The sequence below is a fragment of the Chrysoperla carnea genome, chromosome 3 (genome assembly GCF_905475395.1).
Source record: "Chrysoperla carnea chromosome 3, inChrCarn1.1, whole genome shotgun sequence".
NCBI classification, from domain to species: Eukaryota; Metazoa; Arthropoda; class Insecta; order Neuroptera; family Chrysopidae; genus Chrysoperla; species Chrysoperla carnea.
In genome coordinates, this window is record NC_058339.1 from 53,725,632 (window position 1) to 53,745,102 (window position 19,471).

Genomic DNA, 19,471 nt, shown 5'->3' on the forward strand with positions numbered 1-19,471 from the left:
CAAAATTGAGAAAATTTGTTTGTATTATTATTTTGACACAAAAAATACAAAAATCGAGCACGTTTGACGGTTAGACGGGTTGTTTCTGAAATATCGCCAAAAATTGTGTGCGAGGAGATTATCTTTTTATTCAACAATGATTTAAAAAACGCCTTAATTAATTATAAGTCAAAGATATATCTCTCTAAAATAGTGGGACCTTATACCGAAACACACTGTCTGGTCTGTGTAATTATAATTTGCTATAATTAAATATCTATACAAATTATTGTATTGAAAAAAAATCGTGCAGGAATATTTATAATTTAATTAAATATTATAATTTTTCAACATGTTAATTTATTAAATTTATTATTCATACATTTTGATATTACGGGAAAATTTTTTTAAATTTTACAACATTTTTTTTAAACATGAATTAAAAGTAATTCCCACAGATTTATCATGGGATAAATTCAAAAGGAGCGACACAATACATTACATATATGTAATATACTCCTATATGGGCAGTTGGTACGGGAAAGAATGTCCAAACATTACGGTGCCGACAATATTTGTTTTCTCTCTCGTTCGAGACATTTTATCTATACTGCGCATGCTTGAGAATTCTCTAAAATATGTATTACATGCGCAGAGCTGACAAATGCGATCGGAAGAGTGAGAGAACGATACACTATCTGTTTCACTTAGTCCGAACGCCTTCCACTTATAGGAACTGACCATATATGTTTACGTATTACATATATGATACATTATTAAAAGAAAAACTTTCGTTTCATCCATCAAATAAGATTTTCGTCATTATAGTTCAATTAAGTGTTCAATTTTTGACTCTTTTAATATCGATTGTGAAACGTTACCATATATGAACAAATTTAAATGACGATTTAAATGGAATGGAAATGACAAATTCAAATAACTTTGTGGTAGTTGTAAAGTTTTTTGTTAATTTACCAAAGCTATAAAAACGAAAATTTTCCGCGGACTCATAAATTTGGAATTTTTGAATTCTTTGTACAAGCCGCTTTTTAAATCTGTGATTATACGAATTATTTTTATTTTTGCTATTTTAACATTTGAGGAAATACTTTTGGGATTAATTTAACATACCTGACAACCGTTCGTAGTAATGTTGATCGTGCTTCATTATGATACGTGATTATTACACTTGTTGATGGAAGATCAGAACGCCAATCCCGTTTACGGCACCTGTAAAAAAAAAGAAATCATTGAGTTTAGTTAAAATTCAAAATTTTTTGTATTATAAACAAAAAGTGTATATGAGTGGTGAAAATGGATAGTTTACATCCAAAAGTAATAAAATAACTATGGTTGAAGTAATGAAGTAAATACAAGGTTGAAGTGATTCCCAGAGATCCAGGTTCGTTTCCAGGAAATAGCGTGTCATTTTTTATATATATCTTATATAACATTTCTTAAATTTATCCATGATTTATTCATTTCTCAAATTCAGGAAGAGTGTTTATATAATATATATACACCTCGTGGTACAATCAATTGTGCTACTACCTATACAAAGGCTGGTTCATATTTTTTCCATCCCTATGCCACGTTCGACACTGTCGCTTTTTTTTTTTGGTTTTCGTAAATCTACCTGAATTAAATTAATTCTAAATAGTTTTACTCTATAGAAAGAGTGATTCACATTTTGATTCATTTCTGATGTAGTGATTATTTCATCAATCGGAGGATCAATAAAAATTAAAAGAGAACTTATTAGTTTTAATATACAGACTTTTATCAATCAAACTATTTTCAATTTGTTACATGCAAATTGTAAAGCAAATGTCAAATCAAAATTATTGAAAAATAACAGCAATTATTCTTTAAATCTAAATTAACATAATTACTTATTTAAATTTGATAGAAATTACTATTAAATTTTCAATGTAAAAGATAAATGAAAACCATAGATTTATATGTTCATCCATACAATTAAATGAATAAAGAAGTGTATGTATCGTTTCTGTGGAAAACGGCACAAAGAAAATTCATACACGGTATGAATAGAGGCTCAAACCATAAAAAATGTACACAAAATTGAATTTGAAAGTGAGCCACTGAATATTTAACCGAAGAAATTATTCAATGAAATATTATGCCGTACTAGCTTTTGAAAATAAGAATTACAAAAAATCAACCACCCTATACAAAAAATAAATTTTTCTTCAATTTTCTTACAAATTAAAATCAAAATTAATTAAAAATTTAACAAGTCATAGGTATAATAAAAACTTCCATAATCATTTATTTCCTTGTAAATATGAAAACTATTATTCAAAAATTTAGTAGTTTTAAAGTTTGATTTCTCAACACAAAACATGTTATCATTAATAATAATTTAGTAGTGTATATGTAGTATATTAAATATGTCAGATCAGACTCAGAGAGTTGAATTGAATTGAATTGAATAGAGTAAAACTTTTTAAGTTTGGTATATTATATTCTCATGTGAATAAAATTTATTTTAGAACCATGCCATCCATACAGCATCCACCATAAAGCAGTCAAGGGAATATTTTATTATATATATATTATGTATATAATAGTCAAGTATATAAATAAAATATTAATGCCTATAAACATATACAGGCTGTTTGATTTGAAAAATTATTTTCTTGTAAATTGTATAAAGATGTATCTCAGTTTGAGAAGATGTGAATATCAATTCAGAATCAACCTTAAAGAATAATAATAATAATAATGGGGTTTAACCTCCGTTTCTATGACATATACGCCTATAACAGAGGACCCACATCATTATTTGTTAATCTTTTTTTTATTTAATTACAAACATATTTACAATTACATTTTTGATGTGGGTGCAGTCGGTTACGTTGTTCTTATTCAAGCGACGACAATGTGATCAATTCTGCACTCCCATTAATTATAAATTGTTCACACTGCCGCTGCCTGGATTCGAACCCGCAACCTAAGTCTAAATGGACAAACAGTAAAAGGCAAACGCCTTAGACCGCTCGGCCATTTAGGCTCTTAAAGAATAATGTCATAGGTCGTCGAAATTAGACGGAAGATAAGAATGTAATTTTTTGATATCTGGCTCGCTCTTTGAAGTATCAAACATTGAAAATTTCGGTTTAATTATTCAGCCTTCGATATTTCGAAAACTATGTACACTTCAAAATTAGCAGTCATCATATATGGCATACTATTATTATTCATCATAAAAGTTGAAAATACAATTAAATTCCCAGAGGCAGTTAATGTAATGGGGCCGATTTTGAAAATCTCCAGTTTTACATATTTCCGCGGTTTCATGTACGTATGTTCGTATGTTCGTTCGGATTCTTTCGCCTCGATTATCTCGCGAATCAGTTATGACATTAACACGTGACTGGATTTATTCGACTCGTAATCGTGTAATTAAGAACTGAAAGAGAGTTTTCAGCAGAGTTAGTTGAGTCGTTTTTTAATGGTAATAAAAAAACTGGAAAAAACTGAATCAACAGAATCTGAAAAGTGGATAAAACACATCATTTATCTATGGAGATAATGATTGTTCCGTTATCTATGGAGATAATGATATATTTTTCTGGAATGCGAAAACAACTTTAGCTGAAATTTCGGTTTATAAATAAACCTTGGTAAATTTATTTTAATGTTACATAGATTTTGAAAGTAAAAATTCGATTGCCAACAAAAAAATTGTTTTCTGATTGTTTTTATATGAAAATACAGGCTTTAAATTGTCAAAAATATTTTTTGGAATTTTAAAAATAATTGATTATACTGCCAAATCTGTTTAAATATCCAAACCTTGTGAAAAGATTGCCAAGTGAAAAAAGATGTGAAAGAAGATGACTCTACCGAAATCAACCATTCATTATTTTCTGGAAGCTGTTTCGCTGCATCTATGCCAAATTGAAATCAAGATTTTACATTACCTGTAGAACCGAGGAACTGTAATTTTGAATATTTTATAAACACTCTATATACAAATAATTTATAGTACAACCATCATCGACAAATATTGAAGAACTACTTTAACTCTTCAGTTAGAGTTTGTAAAATAATATATTTATTTGTATTTATATATGTATGTATTATATTTGTACTAGCATGATATCCGTCTGCTCCGCTGGGTAATAAATCTAGCAAATTTTATGAAATTACAAACCCCCGATAAAACAGATCACAACTTTCAAACGGTTGAACCGACTTGCATGTAACTTGCAGATTTTAATATAGACATAGCACACTTCGTTCAACCCCTATTTCCACCCTTCACAACCCTTCCTCTGTACCAAATTTCATTTAAATCGGTTCAGTAGTTTAATCATGATTGTGTAACATACATACAGACAGGCAGTGTTACTTTCGCATTTATAAGTAAGGAAAGTAAGGATTATAAACCTACACTGATAGTGAAAATGTTTCATGAAAAGCATAAAAATAATTTCAAGGAAAAATTCTATTATAGATATGAAATAAATTGAAATCAAAGGACTAAACCTAACTTCATTATAGTTAGTTTAAAAGATAAAGAGAAAATTTTTAAACGGTTATTAAACTAATTATAAAAAACTAAGGTATATTTTCAGTATTGACTTATTTAGATAATTTTCTGAAAAATATTGGAAACGAAATACCATTGCAATATTAAGCAAGAACAAGAGTATAATTAATCCCGAGTTTTGACAGAGATTATTCATAAGCCGTCAACTATTAAAGGTTTTTTTTTACTTTCTTATGTTTTGATACAGTTTTTCACTCAACACGAATTCTTTCATGGATTTCACAGTGCATGGTTTCTTCATGAAAAGATCAAATTTCACTAAAAAGCATTAAGTTATAAAAATATGACTTTTACAATATTGATATTATTATTTATATTTTGTTGTCTATTGATTCTGTATTTAAACTGGTTTATATAAAAATATTTTACTTTATACTTTGTATAATACAAGAAATAATAGGGGAGATTGTAATACCGAGGATTAAAATTTACATTTATGTGGTTTATAAAGCAATTTTTAATGATATGACGTCAATAATTAGTCTCTTCTATTGGCACTATTTTTTCAAAAAGTATTTTTTCAAGAATTTAAATATTAAAAGTCTTCCCTCTCCGTCCTCAACGGCGCATAAAAGGGTAACACGGTTTGATTGATATTAACCGAGAAGGGAAGTAGGGACATGTCTGCTAGCATGAACGTAACATTTGTGCGGTGAATAACTAATTTGGAAAGGAAATTCTTTCCACACTGTCTCGAAAATGGTCGCTCTGTCATATATATGTCCTTTGAGAGAAAATGCTCCTTATTGACTCAGGAACTTATTTACCACATGACAGAAAGTTAGGGTACATTAATTTTTTTACGTGCCATATCCTGGAATAAAACACAAAAGTCAACTTGTAAATAAATAAACAATCAAAAGCAAATTGTTTTGCTTCGAAACTAAAAAAAAAAACGTGACAGCTAACGCAGAAAGATTATCTTTTTTTCGGTTACTTAAAGAAATAGATAGCAATATCCACCGAGAAGCTGTTGAATGATTCAAGGTAAAATGTATCCGAGGGCCTACAGACAATCCTTCAATATACATTAATATCAATAATACATATACAGATATGTATGTCAAACAAGTATCGTCTATAGATTTGTCATATGAACATACAACATATTATTATCTTATATATGTATATGTAATATGTAATATATATTGTGTGGTGATATTCTGTTTTAACTTAACTGACAATGTCACTTCTGTTTTTATATTTGTGGTTTATTTTATTTTTGTAGGTGTATCAACAATTTTATGAACAATGATACCTAGGAAAAACTCCAGCATCTCACAGACAGAAATTTAAAGATTTATTAAACTTTCATTGCGGAAGCGCAGGGAAATAACACACTGTATATTATTTGGTCTTACTCATAGCTATTTTTATATAATTGAAGAAAATAATCAATATGTAGATTCAAAACAAATGTTTCAAAATTCAGTGACCCACTTCGCTTTGTTTAAACATAAAGACAGGTAAAGACCACTGCGTTATAACCTTCACCTCCCTTAATCTCACTTATCCGCCTTCCATGACAATCGAATTAGGGGTAAAGATTGCTTTACATTAATAAAATAGATGTACAATTTTCAATTTTTTTAAATGTAAAAATATACGTTTACTATTTTTATCGAAATCTTTAATTTGTGTTACAAGTTTTTGAGCCATTTTAACACGAAAAAAAGCAAAAATTTCCCGACGCAAGAAGTTTGTTCATGTTTATTTTAAGTCTTGGAGCAAAATTCTAAAAAACTTAGTTACCTAATAATTATTAACTGGTAAAATTTTCAAGTATAGTTATCGATATTATTTTTGAGCAATATCTATTTATATTTGCCATTTAGTTCCACTTTTTAAAATTCAATAAAATTAATTCGATAACAGTATATTTTTTCTTTTTTAAATCATTCAACAAAAATTTAAACTTGTATACCATAATAATTGTTTGTTTCTGTGTTAACAAGTCTTATTAATTAATGTACGTCCTTAAGGCCAAAAACATTTCTTGGATTATTGAACTGGTAAAGTAAGTCATCTTTCTTGCAATGATGTAAGAAGTGAATAAATTTCACTATATAAAATACAAATTGCCTACTGAACCAGTTTTATTGATTTGTTTAATAAATTAAACACTTTAAATATAAATTGATTAACTTTCTTTTATATATGAGAAGTAGTCAGTAAATATAACATCTTTATTTATCTGTTTACGGATTAATTTGATTTCATTTCCGCTTCAAGTTTTCATAACCATTAATGATATTTTGTATATCAATTTATTTGTAAGTTGTATATGAGATATGTCAATATTAATATTATTTATCAATTTCAAATGAAATAAAAAACAATTTTAACAAGAAGAAAACCGACTTCAAAAGAAAAACTTTTCCAAAACAAATTAATATGCACTAAAAAGTAAAAAAATAACGATAATGTAGTTAAATTTAATGTTATTTTTGGAGTGGGTGTCAGGCAAGGAAACAACTCTGACAGAACAGTTTGCTACATTAGTTTGGCTGACACCAGAGCCAAAAATAACAATAATTTTAACTACATTATATTATCGTCATTTTTTTATTTTGCATGTTAATTTGTTTTGGAAAAGTTTTTCTTTTGAAGTCGGTTTTCTTTTTGTCAAAATTTTTTTTTTTTTCTGATTTATAGTGAATCTGAAGTACATTAACTAGTTTGTCACTAAAAAAAGAATCATCGAAATCGGCTGGCGTGATATTGAGTTATTCGTCTTCTTGTCGTGTATACTTAATGCAAATTTAAGACTTTTATGGTTTTCTCATGGATGCCGTTGTCAGTCAAAATCGGTTCACCCAACCGAAATTTCTGAGGTAACACAGTCGAATTGATAACCTCCTCCTTTTTGTTTGAAGTCGGTTAATAAATAGTTGCTATAATATTTTATTTAATTAAGAAAGAGATTGGACTTTTGTGTATTTATAAAAATTTTAAGGGTATCCAAGCACGGTACTGGTAAGCAGTTATGCAATATTGCAATTTTCTCAGTTCTGTTATAGTTTTTTATTATTCTGATTGAAAAAGTAAGTGAGTTATTTATGTGAATTGTACACGAGATTCTTTTCACAGAAAGAATTACATTTTCTAAATATACGATAATTTTTAAAGCCGTTTATCTGAAAATGAAAATACTCTGACAAAATGGCATATGACCTATTTCTTACTTCCTTGAAATGAATTAAATTAAATTAATAGTTATTTACGATACAAGTGGAATAAGAGCACTATTAACATACGCATGCGAAATGTGCTAATCGAGTGCTAGCATGAGTTGGGCAATAGCAGGAGTACGTCAATAATGCGTTATTACGTCTATTTTGTACAAAATGCCTCTGAAATATGAAAATAAACGATAATTATAATTTAAAATGTACCATGAGTTATTGAGAAAACTAGAGAAATAAAAATTTACTATAGTTACTAGTTATAAGTTTTGACAGTAATTTGGCTAATTTGATTGGTTAAAAAAGATGTTACTCATTTTTAAGCCAATTTGATTGGTGGGACTATGAACTATTTTGAGCACGCAAAATGAGTGAAAAAAGTACTTTTTATCTCACGGGCGTAGATAAATATTATTTACTGATTTTTTTAAATATTTTTTTGCTACTTTATAATTTTATACGTTTCTCGATGCCTTTTTTTAATTTTTAGTCACCAACGTGCTTTGCTATGTGCATTCATAGGGAAAGAGTATTTATATTTGAAATAATTTTAAATTAATAGAAAATTTTTTGAAATTTTGTTAAAAGTTTAAATCATTCTTAACTGGTAACAAATTTCAATAGTAATCAATTTTATAGTAATCAAATTTCAATTTAGTCTCATGCTAAACCTTACTTTTTTCCATTTTTGAAACTAAAAATTAATTCGAAAACAGTATTTTTTTTCTTAAATTATTCGAAATCATTTAAAATTTTATATTATCATAATTTTTTTTTTGTTTATTAACAGATCTCATAAATTTACGTCCTGAAAGAGATCTGCATTATTACAAATACCATACAAGTTTCACACTGGCAGGTACTTACATACATATTTTTTTGTTATATCAAGGTGTGAATTACCTACTTTAATAAGTGCCAAATAATCTTTTGCAGGTCACACAACATTCTGTTTATATAATATACAAATTGGTAGCATTGCATTTTACACAAATAATTGGATTGTATTAAAAAAAATACATTAAGAAACGTTACCAAAAACTTTTTTTTGTACAATAATTTTATAATTTTTTGTTGTTGATTGTGCAATTGATACAGCGTGTTTCAATCGAGTGTAACCGTTGACTTATTGACAAACGACGTTGAAGCTCAAATATGAGTCTTGAGAATCCAGTGTCTCGAGAAACACAATTCGGAAATATTCTTTGGCTTTTGTTTTTGTCACGTTCAAATTATTATAAAACAGAGTTTTCGTTAAAACCAGAGGAACAATTTCCTACTCGGAAACTAAGTTTTTGATGCATTCTTTTGAAATACATTTAAATCTTTAAATCGAAATGAAAAGAAAAAAAAATTCAGTTGATTTCTATTCATTCCGCTTCTATTTCAAAAGAAATTAATCTGGTAATTTTAATTTGTGATTGCATTCATTAAATAATATCCTAGAAAACTTAAGTATTCAAAAAAGAGCCCCTTCCAGTATTGCTCAATTTCTTCTACTTGTACAAAAACAAACTGTATAGAATGAATGCATCTGTTACAGAAGTTAATTTTTATTAGGTATGATATTTTTTTCACGCTATAATTGTTAGAATGTCGAGTATAAAAAAATATTTAAGAAGAATATGTGTGTGTTAAAGCTCTAGCTCTGGAATGCTTGTTTTTACATGCTCACTGGTCAATAATAATATTATTTTTATTACAATTTATATAAAATAATAAAAATACTAATTACATTTTATTTTTATATTTTTAATGTTATTTTTTACTGTACGCTGTGTACGTTTTGAGAACGTCCTAGAAAACATGATGCTAATCTAGAATATTGTTTAATTTGAATAGCATGATTGTATATGTAAATGTTTTTATATGTTATATAAATTAGGCTTTATTCTTTAATTAGAAACAGAGATATCTGTGAAATTTTACAATAATAGAGAAAATTTGATGGTTTTCAGCAGTGTTCAGGATCGCATCCAACTGTGTAAAATTATTTCTAAGACGAAGAGGTGGTTCGTATAAAATTAAGTATTGTTTATAGTGTATAATCATAGATACGTAGTAAGTATTCTTTTCTAATTTTTTTTACTTTGCCGTAAATTTAAAATGACTTTGTATTAATCCTGCTGGATGCGCCAGTTACAATGTGATCATGAAAAAGTTACTTTAAGTCAAAGAAGTCTTTTATCAACTTAATGTTTCATGAATTATAAGACAAAACGCGACAAGAATGATTTCAATGCTTTTTAATTAGCGAGATATGAAAATCAAATACAATATTAAATACTAATTTTAATTTTTTCGCAATCGAAATGTGCTGAGTGTATAGCTAGTGAAGTTGCGGGAATTGTTTTGTGTATGTTTCTCGATAAGAGCTAGAAATCTAGTTTCTGATTTTAATTTTTCCTTTGTCTTAAAGTATGCTTTGTACCCAAAGACGAGTTGTTGGACGGTAATTTTTTCTACAAAACCCTAAATAATGATAATGAAAATTTACACACACAAAAAATAGAGAATTAATTAATGAATGTGTATTTTTTGTAATTAAAAAAACAATTTGAAAAATTTTTATTATAAAAAAAAAAAAATTTAATAATAATATAAACATTTATCTATCATGTTAGACCGCAAGTGTACATCTTAAATACTTACTGATTACATCACGGTTGAGGCTTTGCATATGATTGTGATCTATATGTTTGGCCAATCTCTTTTGTAGAGGACTATTTTCATCTATTATGCCTACTAGCACGTTTTGTAGTTAAGGAGTTTGATAAGGGACATCATTTTCTGACATCAGATTAGATCTATTTATTTCCGGTTGCTTAATAGTCAATTTAGATCCCAAAAAGTAAGAGATTGGAATAACACTTTAACTTAGAAAGTTGATCCTCAAAAAAATCTAACAATTTTTTATTTAAAACAAGGTTATAGGGGAAGTTCGACTTAAAAATATATTATTTTTACATTTAACCGAAAGAAAACACTATAGCTACAGAAAAATCTTAAGATAGAATAACTCTTGGTAATTTCTAGAGTTATTCTATCTTTTACCATTTAAGTTTAAAATTGATTATTAAAGCAACCCGGAGAACTACGTCCAATCTGATGTTAAAATGTCAGAACAAGATGTCAGCCACCAAACTCTGCAACTTATGTTAAAGTTATTTTTGGATTGGTTAGTTACAAAACGAGCTATTATTGTATAAAAAAAATTCTCGGTAAATGTTATTTCATGAGCTGAGCTTAATTCAATTTTCAATCTTCAACGAATATCCGTTGAAAGAGTACTGTTTGAATGTTATTCCTTATCGCACGTTATCGTTCTGATTTATTTGCTGGTTGGGTGGCAAAACCAGAAAAAGTGCAAGAAAAAAAACTAAAAACCGACTATTTTCATCTAGATTATATAGAAAACTAAGACTATTTTAATCGATTCAGCTTGCCAAGCATTTTAGAAAATTTATGTTTTTTCATTTAAAAAAATTGAGTTTTTTAATCTTAGAATCAAACAAGAATTTGTCTTCTAAAATTAATACCTCAAATTTTCAGAAAAATATATTGTAAATAAAAGAAATAAGCGCAACATTTATAATGTACCAAGGTGCGAAAGGAATATAGGTCGTACCTGGTGCCCACGACACCTCTCGTTCTTTGTTTATGTAAGACTTTATCCAACAGAACTTAAAATACGCATACACAAAGTGTTAACAGTGATTCAATCAGTTGTTTTAGACGTAGGCTAGCAGCCTATATGATTTTTTCAATAATTTAATATTATTTTTGTTATGTTATAATAATAATATTATGTTCATTACTGATAGTCATAACATACCATACATAATATCGTGACGGTAGTGACGGTATATTTTTAATGATAGATTTTTATGACACTGAAAGGTAATAAAATAATTTATTATCTAACAGCTAATAGATAGATAGATATATACATATAGAATGTGCCTACTGTTATTATGTAGATACATGACAGTGGTTAACATTATTATATTGTATAATGTAGACTGACTGTGTATTGTTTGATTCAATAAAATAAATCAATGTATATAGTGGAAGCTTTAGAGAAACTAAAAGCTCGAGTTTCGAGAAACTGAGACTTTAACTTTAAGTCAATCCTCTTCTATGCGGAATAGTGGAATACATAAATTTCAATTATCTTACAAATGATAAATCTACTAAAATCGTGCCCTTTCTGAAGTAATTTGAAGAAGTGCCTTTTTTGTCCAATTTTAGATTTCTGAAATTATGTATTTGAGATGTGTAGATTTGTTTGGAGTATTATCGTAGACTGTTCTACAAGAAGATTCTGAATGATGTTTTGTCATAATCATTTATTTAATCAGTTAAAGATTAGGATAAATTTGGAATGATTTTACGTGAATCCTACCGACTGCGCCATACACTTTTATACAAATATATAAAATGTTTAATAATTTAACACCTGTCAAATAAATTTATGATTATCATGTCACATAAAATGTGATTGTCTTTCTTTGCATCTTGAATTTCAACATTGTTCGGATACTGGTTTTGACAAATACAAAATATCGAATATTTTTTGTATTCCTTTGCACAAGGAAATACAAAAAGGAAGTAAAGATGCTGAACATTTCTAAATTGAAAGGTTTAATTTCCTACGGCTAGTTATTTTGTAATTCATGCTTACATAAGCATATGCAGGCATAACGTTGAATCCAGTCAAAATAGATATTTCTGTAGTTACATAAGCATGTACACATATCACGCTAAAACCAATTTCGAATTTTTTGCGATTACAAAAGTACGTTTACTGTGAAATAAAAGGAAACAAAACATTTTGCTTTATCGCATACGGGTACAATTTATGTGATCTCGAGTGTATATAATTTTAAATACCATTTACAATGATATTTTAAAATTGTGAATAATGTATAAAATTTTAATGACTTGTGAATGAACAAATGAAAAATAATAATAATTTAATTATTATTATGATTATTTGTGGCCTATAAATTAAATAAAATTATTGTTTTTACTTTATTTTTGTGTTGTAATATTTCTATTCTCTGGATATAAATACAAATTGAATAATTTTTATGAACGTTTTTATTACAGTTTAATGACAAATTATATTACAGATTTTAATTTGTAATGTAAAAAAAAAAAGTAAAAAGATGATACGATCACGAGAATAAAATTTAAGTATTTTCAGCATTTACTATTATTTATTTACCAAAAGGGTGCTGTAATTTAGGATTGTGAAAAGGGTTTTATCCTATTAAAAAATTTGATAAGCAATTTAGGAGGAAAGCCAAAAAAACGCATTCCGATAATTGAAAATTTTTGAGATATTTTCCAATCTACAAGTTTTTGGAGAAAATGCGACTTAAAAATATGACATTATTGTATTTAATTTTTTCGACAATATGAAGGGCAATAAAGGTGATTCACCTGTGCTAATAATAGGCCCATTGTAAATTTTCAAGATCATTTGAAGATTAAGGTCAAATGACCTTGAAACATGAATAACGAATCAAAGCCATGAACACAAGCGAATGTCGTAGTTTAGTCGCATTTTCTCCGAAAGCTAACGATTTTCGAAAAATGTTTTAAATAAAAATGTTGGTTTTATAAAAATTTTTACTCTTAGGATTTAAATTGACTACTAAAACAACCGAGAGAACTAGGTCCAATCTGATGTCAGAACATTAATTACAAAACGAGCTAGTAGCCATAATTTCTTAAAATGGATCGATCACTCATGTATTCTCTGACTTTTAACGAAAAAATCGTTTCCTATTCATAAAATCAAAACGCTTAGCAGTTCGTGGTTTTTTATTTTCCCAAAAGACTTCATTGGATAATCTGAGTAAAATCTGAGTGTTGAAAAAAAAAAACATTTTAATGTCCAGAATAAATTTCTTCAAAATACAAAAAAAAAAAAGAAAATTAGGTCAGTTAAATGGATTGTGTAGGTATTGTACATATAAAATATATATCATCAATTTCATTACCCTTAAAATTAAAAGTTTCCTCTTGATACCCACTTCATATAAAAAGTAGTTTTCCGTTTTTAATGTTCTTATTTCCTTTGGGAAGTCAATATCCATATATTTATTTTGTTTTCTAAACATTTGAATTTATTTTTACTAACAAACATTGATTTTTAGTAGTTTTACTTCCTTTTTACGGTATTATTATACTGATCAAGAATTGTTTTTTTAAAAGGGAAAATTACGAAAAACAATTTTAAGTCCTTGCTGAATGGTGTGATCACTCAATATATAGAAGCAAAAAACCGAGATTATGGTTGATTATAATAAACAATAATTTGTAAACTTCCCAGTAAAGGGAAGGTGCGAAATAACAAATCGAAATTTTTTGCATATCTTAACATTTCCGGATGAATGTACGCATGTTTGTGCGGTCGTTCGGAAACATTTTTACGTTCAGGATATCTCGTGAATGAAATGTGATATCCTGAATCAGTAGTATTTACAGGACTCAAACTATAATTCTGGCAAGTGGCTGGTATTGATCCCATTACCTCTTGCATACAGATCGCTTATTTATCCTCTACGCTACACATCTTTGTTCAAATATAATTATCATTATTGTGTGTTTAAGACAGTTATGGAAAGTAATTTTCCTTTTGTGTGAACCGTAAGGGTCGCACTCATAGGAACAGTTTGAAATAAAAAGCCTTTTTATTTCTTTATTTCTTTAATATAACAAATTATTATAATTTAATACTATTCTTTTACCCTACTTTTTTTTTTTTTAGTTAAGTAAGATAGTAATATAAAAAAAAGTAAAAAAATTGATTATTGATTATTCAGAAAGTGTGATACAGCTGACCGTTCTGTAGGCGTTTTAGATTAATTTAAAATGCAGTTTAAGAGTTTTGTTTCCAGTATGAACCATAAAATGGCAATTTTATAATAAAATCAGAAAAACCACGGTTATTTTGTACATAAAAATAACATAAACTTATTTATTTATAATAATATAGTTTAATGAAAATGAAATTAAATCTCAACGTTCACACACGCGTACTACTATATATCTAGCAAAAATAGAGAGAAGACTGACACACTAGTAAAAACTATTATTATACGTGGAAAAACAAAACAGGCTATGTGGTAACGAACTGACATAAAACAAAAGCTTCAAATGACTAACAACTAAAACATCACGACTGATATGGTGGTTTTACTAGAGAAGTATTGCAGCATAGAAAATCACAATGAACTATATCTAGTATGTATGTGATCGTAGCGAATTCATAGCTTAATGGTAGGGGTTGGATGTGTATGCTATTTGTTATTACATCATCTTCGAAACTAAACTGTGTAGGTGCGGTGTAATTTCATGAATATATTTTCATGAAAGTCACAATACTAGACTCTTCCTCAAAGAGCGGAACAAAGAAATTCGTCATTTCCATTACTATAAATGTATACCCTAGCTGTGAGATCACTCTGATGGTCAAAATTTATGTTATTATCAATTTGAAAATTGAGATGTGAAAGTTACCAGAAGTTAAAGATAACAGAGATAATTTCTGATTGTCAAAATTTATGTTATTATCATTTTGAAAATTGAGTTGTGAAAGTTACCAGAAGTTAAAGATAACAGAGATAATTTAAAGTGAGTACAAGGAAACTTTTATGTTATGTCATAATAAATATCCTGACCAAACCAACCGTAATGTACGCATAAATTGGGTTGACTACTTAATCAGAAGTAAGTCTTTTTGTTAAACAAATATTACAATTAATTCATACAATAAAAACTAAAAGTAGCTATAAAATTAAATTTTTTCAATAATAAAACAAGTATTTGACTTCTAAATTAATTAAATATTCAGAAAAATATCTTGTAAATAAAAAAAGTAAGCTCTACATTTATAAATGTACAAAGGTGCGAAAGAAATATAGTTCCTACCGGGTGTTTACGACACCTCTCGTAGCATATGTGGTTGATCAGGATACCATTGAATATATTATGTTGGTGGGTCTATCAGTTATCGATCAGTATTTTACCGAAAAACATTCTACAAAAACCTATTGGTTAAAATACTAACCGATCATTGGTCGAACATGTATCTTAAGAACTAAAGGATTGCCCTTTATTCAAATGAATGGCAGACTGTAAAAAGTTATTGTTTTACAAAAATATTCATTCTTAACTATGCATTAATTCGTTATGCATGCATGTTATTTTATACATTTTTCTGTTGCTAGTGACTGTAATGTCTTCCATTGACAGACTAAAAAATTGATTCTATTTTTCTCATTAAAAATTTCATTTGATTAAAAATGTCATCTGTAAATAGTTTATTTTCTACGTCAGTTCGAAGTCCCGTCTCATGAAACACACCAGTTTGAGGGCAAAGTAGAATAATACACAGTTTTTTTTATTAACTAATCAGGATTAATTAACTTAATTAAATAAGATCAATAAAGTTGCCCTTTGATTTGCAAACTATTTGTTTAAAATTAACAACAACCCTGTATCTGTATTTTATGAAGCAGAGTATAGTGTCACGACCTCATTTACTGTTTGTAAACATACATAGAGCAGGCCTGTAGGTGGAAAAAGTTTATAATTAGGTAGTTTAAAGTACAAAACTTATCTAAAGGGAAAAGTTTATTATATATATAAACTAAAATACTGTTTCACGTTTTGAATTTTGATTTGGCTTTTCGATAATTTGTTAATTAACTGTAAATATGAATACACAATGTGATCACACCAGTGAGATTATCACTTCGAAATAAACTTGTAGATAATATATCTATTTTCTTTTTCAAATTATAAGTTTCTGTTTTCGTTCTTGTGATTTTCAGTATAAACAGAAATTCGAATAATTTTCGAATTGTTATTATGTAAGTAGTCATAATTATTTCCTACTAAATACGAGAATTCGTTTATCAATTACCGACAGCTGAGAATATTTGATCCACGTTTTTATCTTTTTACGAAATTTTGTAGAAAATGATTTTAGACCTAATAAGATTTTCCAGGATAAAATTTATAGTACCTGTATACGAAAAAAGAAATTTTCAACACAATTTGGGCTGTTTTGTCTAGCGTTTCTACGCTGAGAAGAAAAAAAATTGAAAATTTAAAACTTGAGTGATATATTTAAAAAAAATTTTATTTCGACATTCTTCCACAATAAAAACATTCGACGATCAATTATTTTCAGACAGATGTATTACTTATCTCTGAAAAGTGATTACGATTAGCTAATTCATGCTGTCGATTTAGCATTGGGACATATTTTAAATTTTAATTCAAATAAATAGATTTCATTAGTTACCTTTAATAATTAATAGTAAAAGGTTTAGATGCTTCTGTCATTGTTTTAATTTTAAGTATTTTTGAGACGAATAAATTAAAATGAGAACAAAAATCACAAAAACTATAAATTTTCAGTCGTTTATTGCAAATTTATGGATCAGTTAAATGTTATACAACTTCTAGACCATAAAAATATAAGTGGAAAATTATTAATGCACAACAGTACAAATTTTTTAAAAACATTTATACAAACAGATAAATCATTTCACCAAATTAATTTACTCAACAACATCCATTTTATCCATGGATATCTCCGTTCACCAACAACTTTTTAAAATAATAAAAATTATTCATCGAAATTTGCATAGGGTTTTTTATGTGTTTGGACGCAAATATAAAATTCATTCATCGTTGGTTAGATTTGGTATATACTACAACAAAATTAATGACACCCTACTTAAAAAATCATATTCCAAATTAATATTATCCCGCATCTGTGTGAATAAAAAAACAAAGTATGCAAAATAGGATGGGATAAAAATATATGTAGGAATATGAATATTCTCTCTGAAGGAAGTGAATATATAAACCACATGCACCAAACAGGCGACTAACATCACCAAAGCATTCTTCATTGCAGATATGTAGTGAATAGATGTATATATAATAGTGTTGGATTAAAAATATCTGATTCGGGAACGAGATATTTACATTTTTAACAATTTTTGAGTTTTACAGGGGACCTAATGATTAAACAATTCTAACCAATCTGTTTTTAACGTTCTACATTGACGTAAAACGCAGGGTAAGATGTCATTCCTTGAATACAATTCTGTAGTTTCTCGGCAGGTATTTTTATTTACTGGGCAGAATGATACATATATTATCAGAATGAATTAGTAGGCTGAAGACTGATTGTCAATAAAGTTTAGTTTTCGAATAAATTTAAACTATTTTAATAATTATACAATAGAAAAAAAATTTTTAGTTATTCTGTCTCTTTACAACTTTACTATTGTATATTGTGTTGTAAATCATACTCGACGTAAATCAGTGGTTATACCATATTCCAGATTTAAACATACGTTAAATTTGAGGAGGTAAAGTATCAAATACAAAAATTCATGTGTCTTGAATCTTGCAATATAATTATAACAGAGAGCCGTGAGGTATAAATACTTTAAAATTTCGGAAATATCGGGCCAGTAAATGAATCTTTGTAAAAACTGCTCGACTGTCATTCAAATAATTGAAAAATTTCAAAATTGAACTGAAAATTGATGGAGCTCTAATGAAAACAAAGTTTACTTAAATTTATTTATTTAGGTACTGGCAACATGCTCAAAAATTTTTAGCAGTTTCGGATATATATTTTTTTAAATATTGCAACTCGAAAAAAAAGTTTAAGTACAAAAACAAAGTTTAATAGATAAAATATTTGGTGAAAATCATTTCAAAAAATATATATCCGAAACTGCTAGAACTTTTTGAATCGATGGAAATGATCCTAAGTACCTACATTAGGATGTGTCCATTACATAATGATATCATGAAACACTCTTCAATTTTTAATATTTAACTTCTGGATAATAAAATTATCAAAATTGTAGTTATTTGAATAGATAATTTTTCTATTTCAAGTATAATAATCTTATTTAATCTGATTGAAAATTTTTAAAGCTTATATTTCGAGAACCATAAATCGGCACAACTCATTTTGGCAGCCATTGATATCGTTTCAAGAAATAAGGTTTTTTCGAAATTATTGTGCCTACTTGCACACCTGTGCGTGCTCTAATGTATTACCTACTAACGAATTTTATGGTCAACCTCTTGAGAACTTTATTACAAAGAGTTTGATTTGAATTATTGAATCGGAGCTTTACAACCCAACATTAACTTAAATAGAATAATATATTTTGATGTTGGTTCATGGTTGTAATAATAATGAAAAGTATTATAATGAAGTTTTATAATTTATTTTTGTTCTTATTCAAAAAGTCACTGCTATGAATTTCAATTAATTTTTTGTTGGTTGCGTTGTTTGTTTGTGTTTGTGCAGTGTCTTGTGTGTGACTATTATTATGATGACATGAAAATTGATTAACCTCATCACATAAATAATATTCTAATTATTTTTATTATTATTAGAGACGTTGTTGCTTCAGTTCATCTTGTTTATAAAATGTCGTATTTTGTATACCACTAAATCATAATTTTGTGAAACTTACAAATTGATAAAACTAAATGAAAATATCTCTATACTATAAAGTTTTATCAATTTGTTTTAATTTTTGGAAATGGTAGTCATTGATGGATGCATTGCTATCTATTTGTGAAACATTCACCTCTTTTCTTGAGATAATAAATATACATACAAGCTAAAACAGACTAACTAGTTAGGAATTCCACAGTTTCTAAA

General features: G+C 27.6%; 1 protein-coding gene across 1 annotated transcript in view; it reads right to left on the reverse strand.

Annotated features, from left to right (window-relative positions):
• LOC123295325 (polypeptide N-acetylgalactosaminyltransferase 2) overlaps nt 1-19,471 on the reverse strand; it is a 504,171-nt gene that overhangs the window by 46,121 nt on the left and 438,579 nt on the right. The window contains exon 3 of the mRNA XM_044876633.1: nt 1,111-1,209. Coding sequence (XP_044732568.1) covers nt 1,111-1,209 — 99 coding nt within the window. The remainder of the gene's footprint in view (nt 1-1,110; nt 1,210-19,471) is intronic.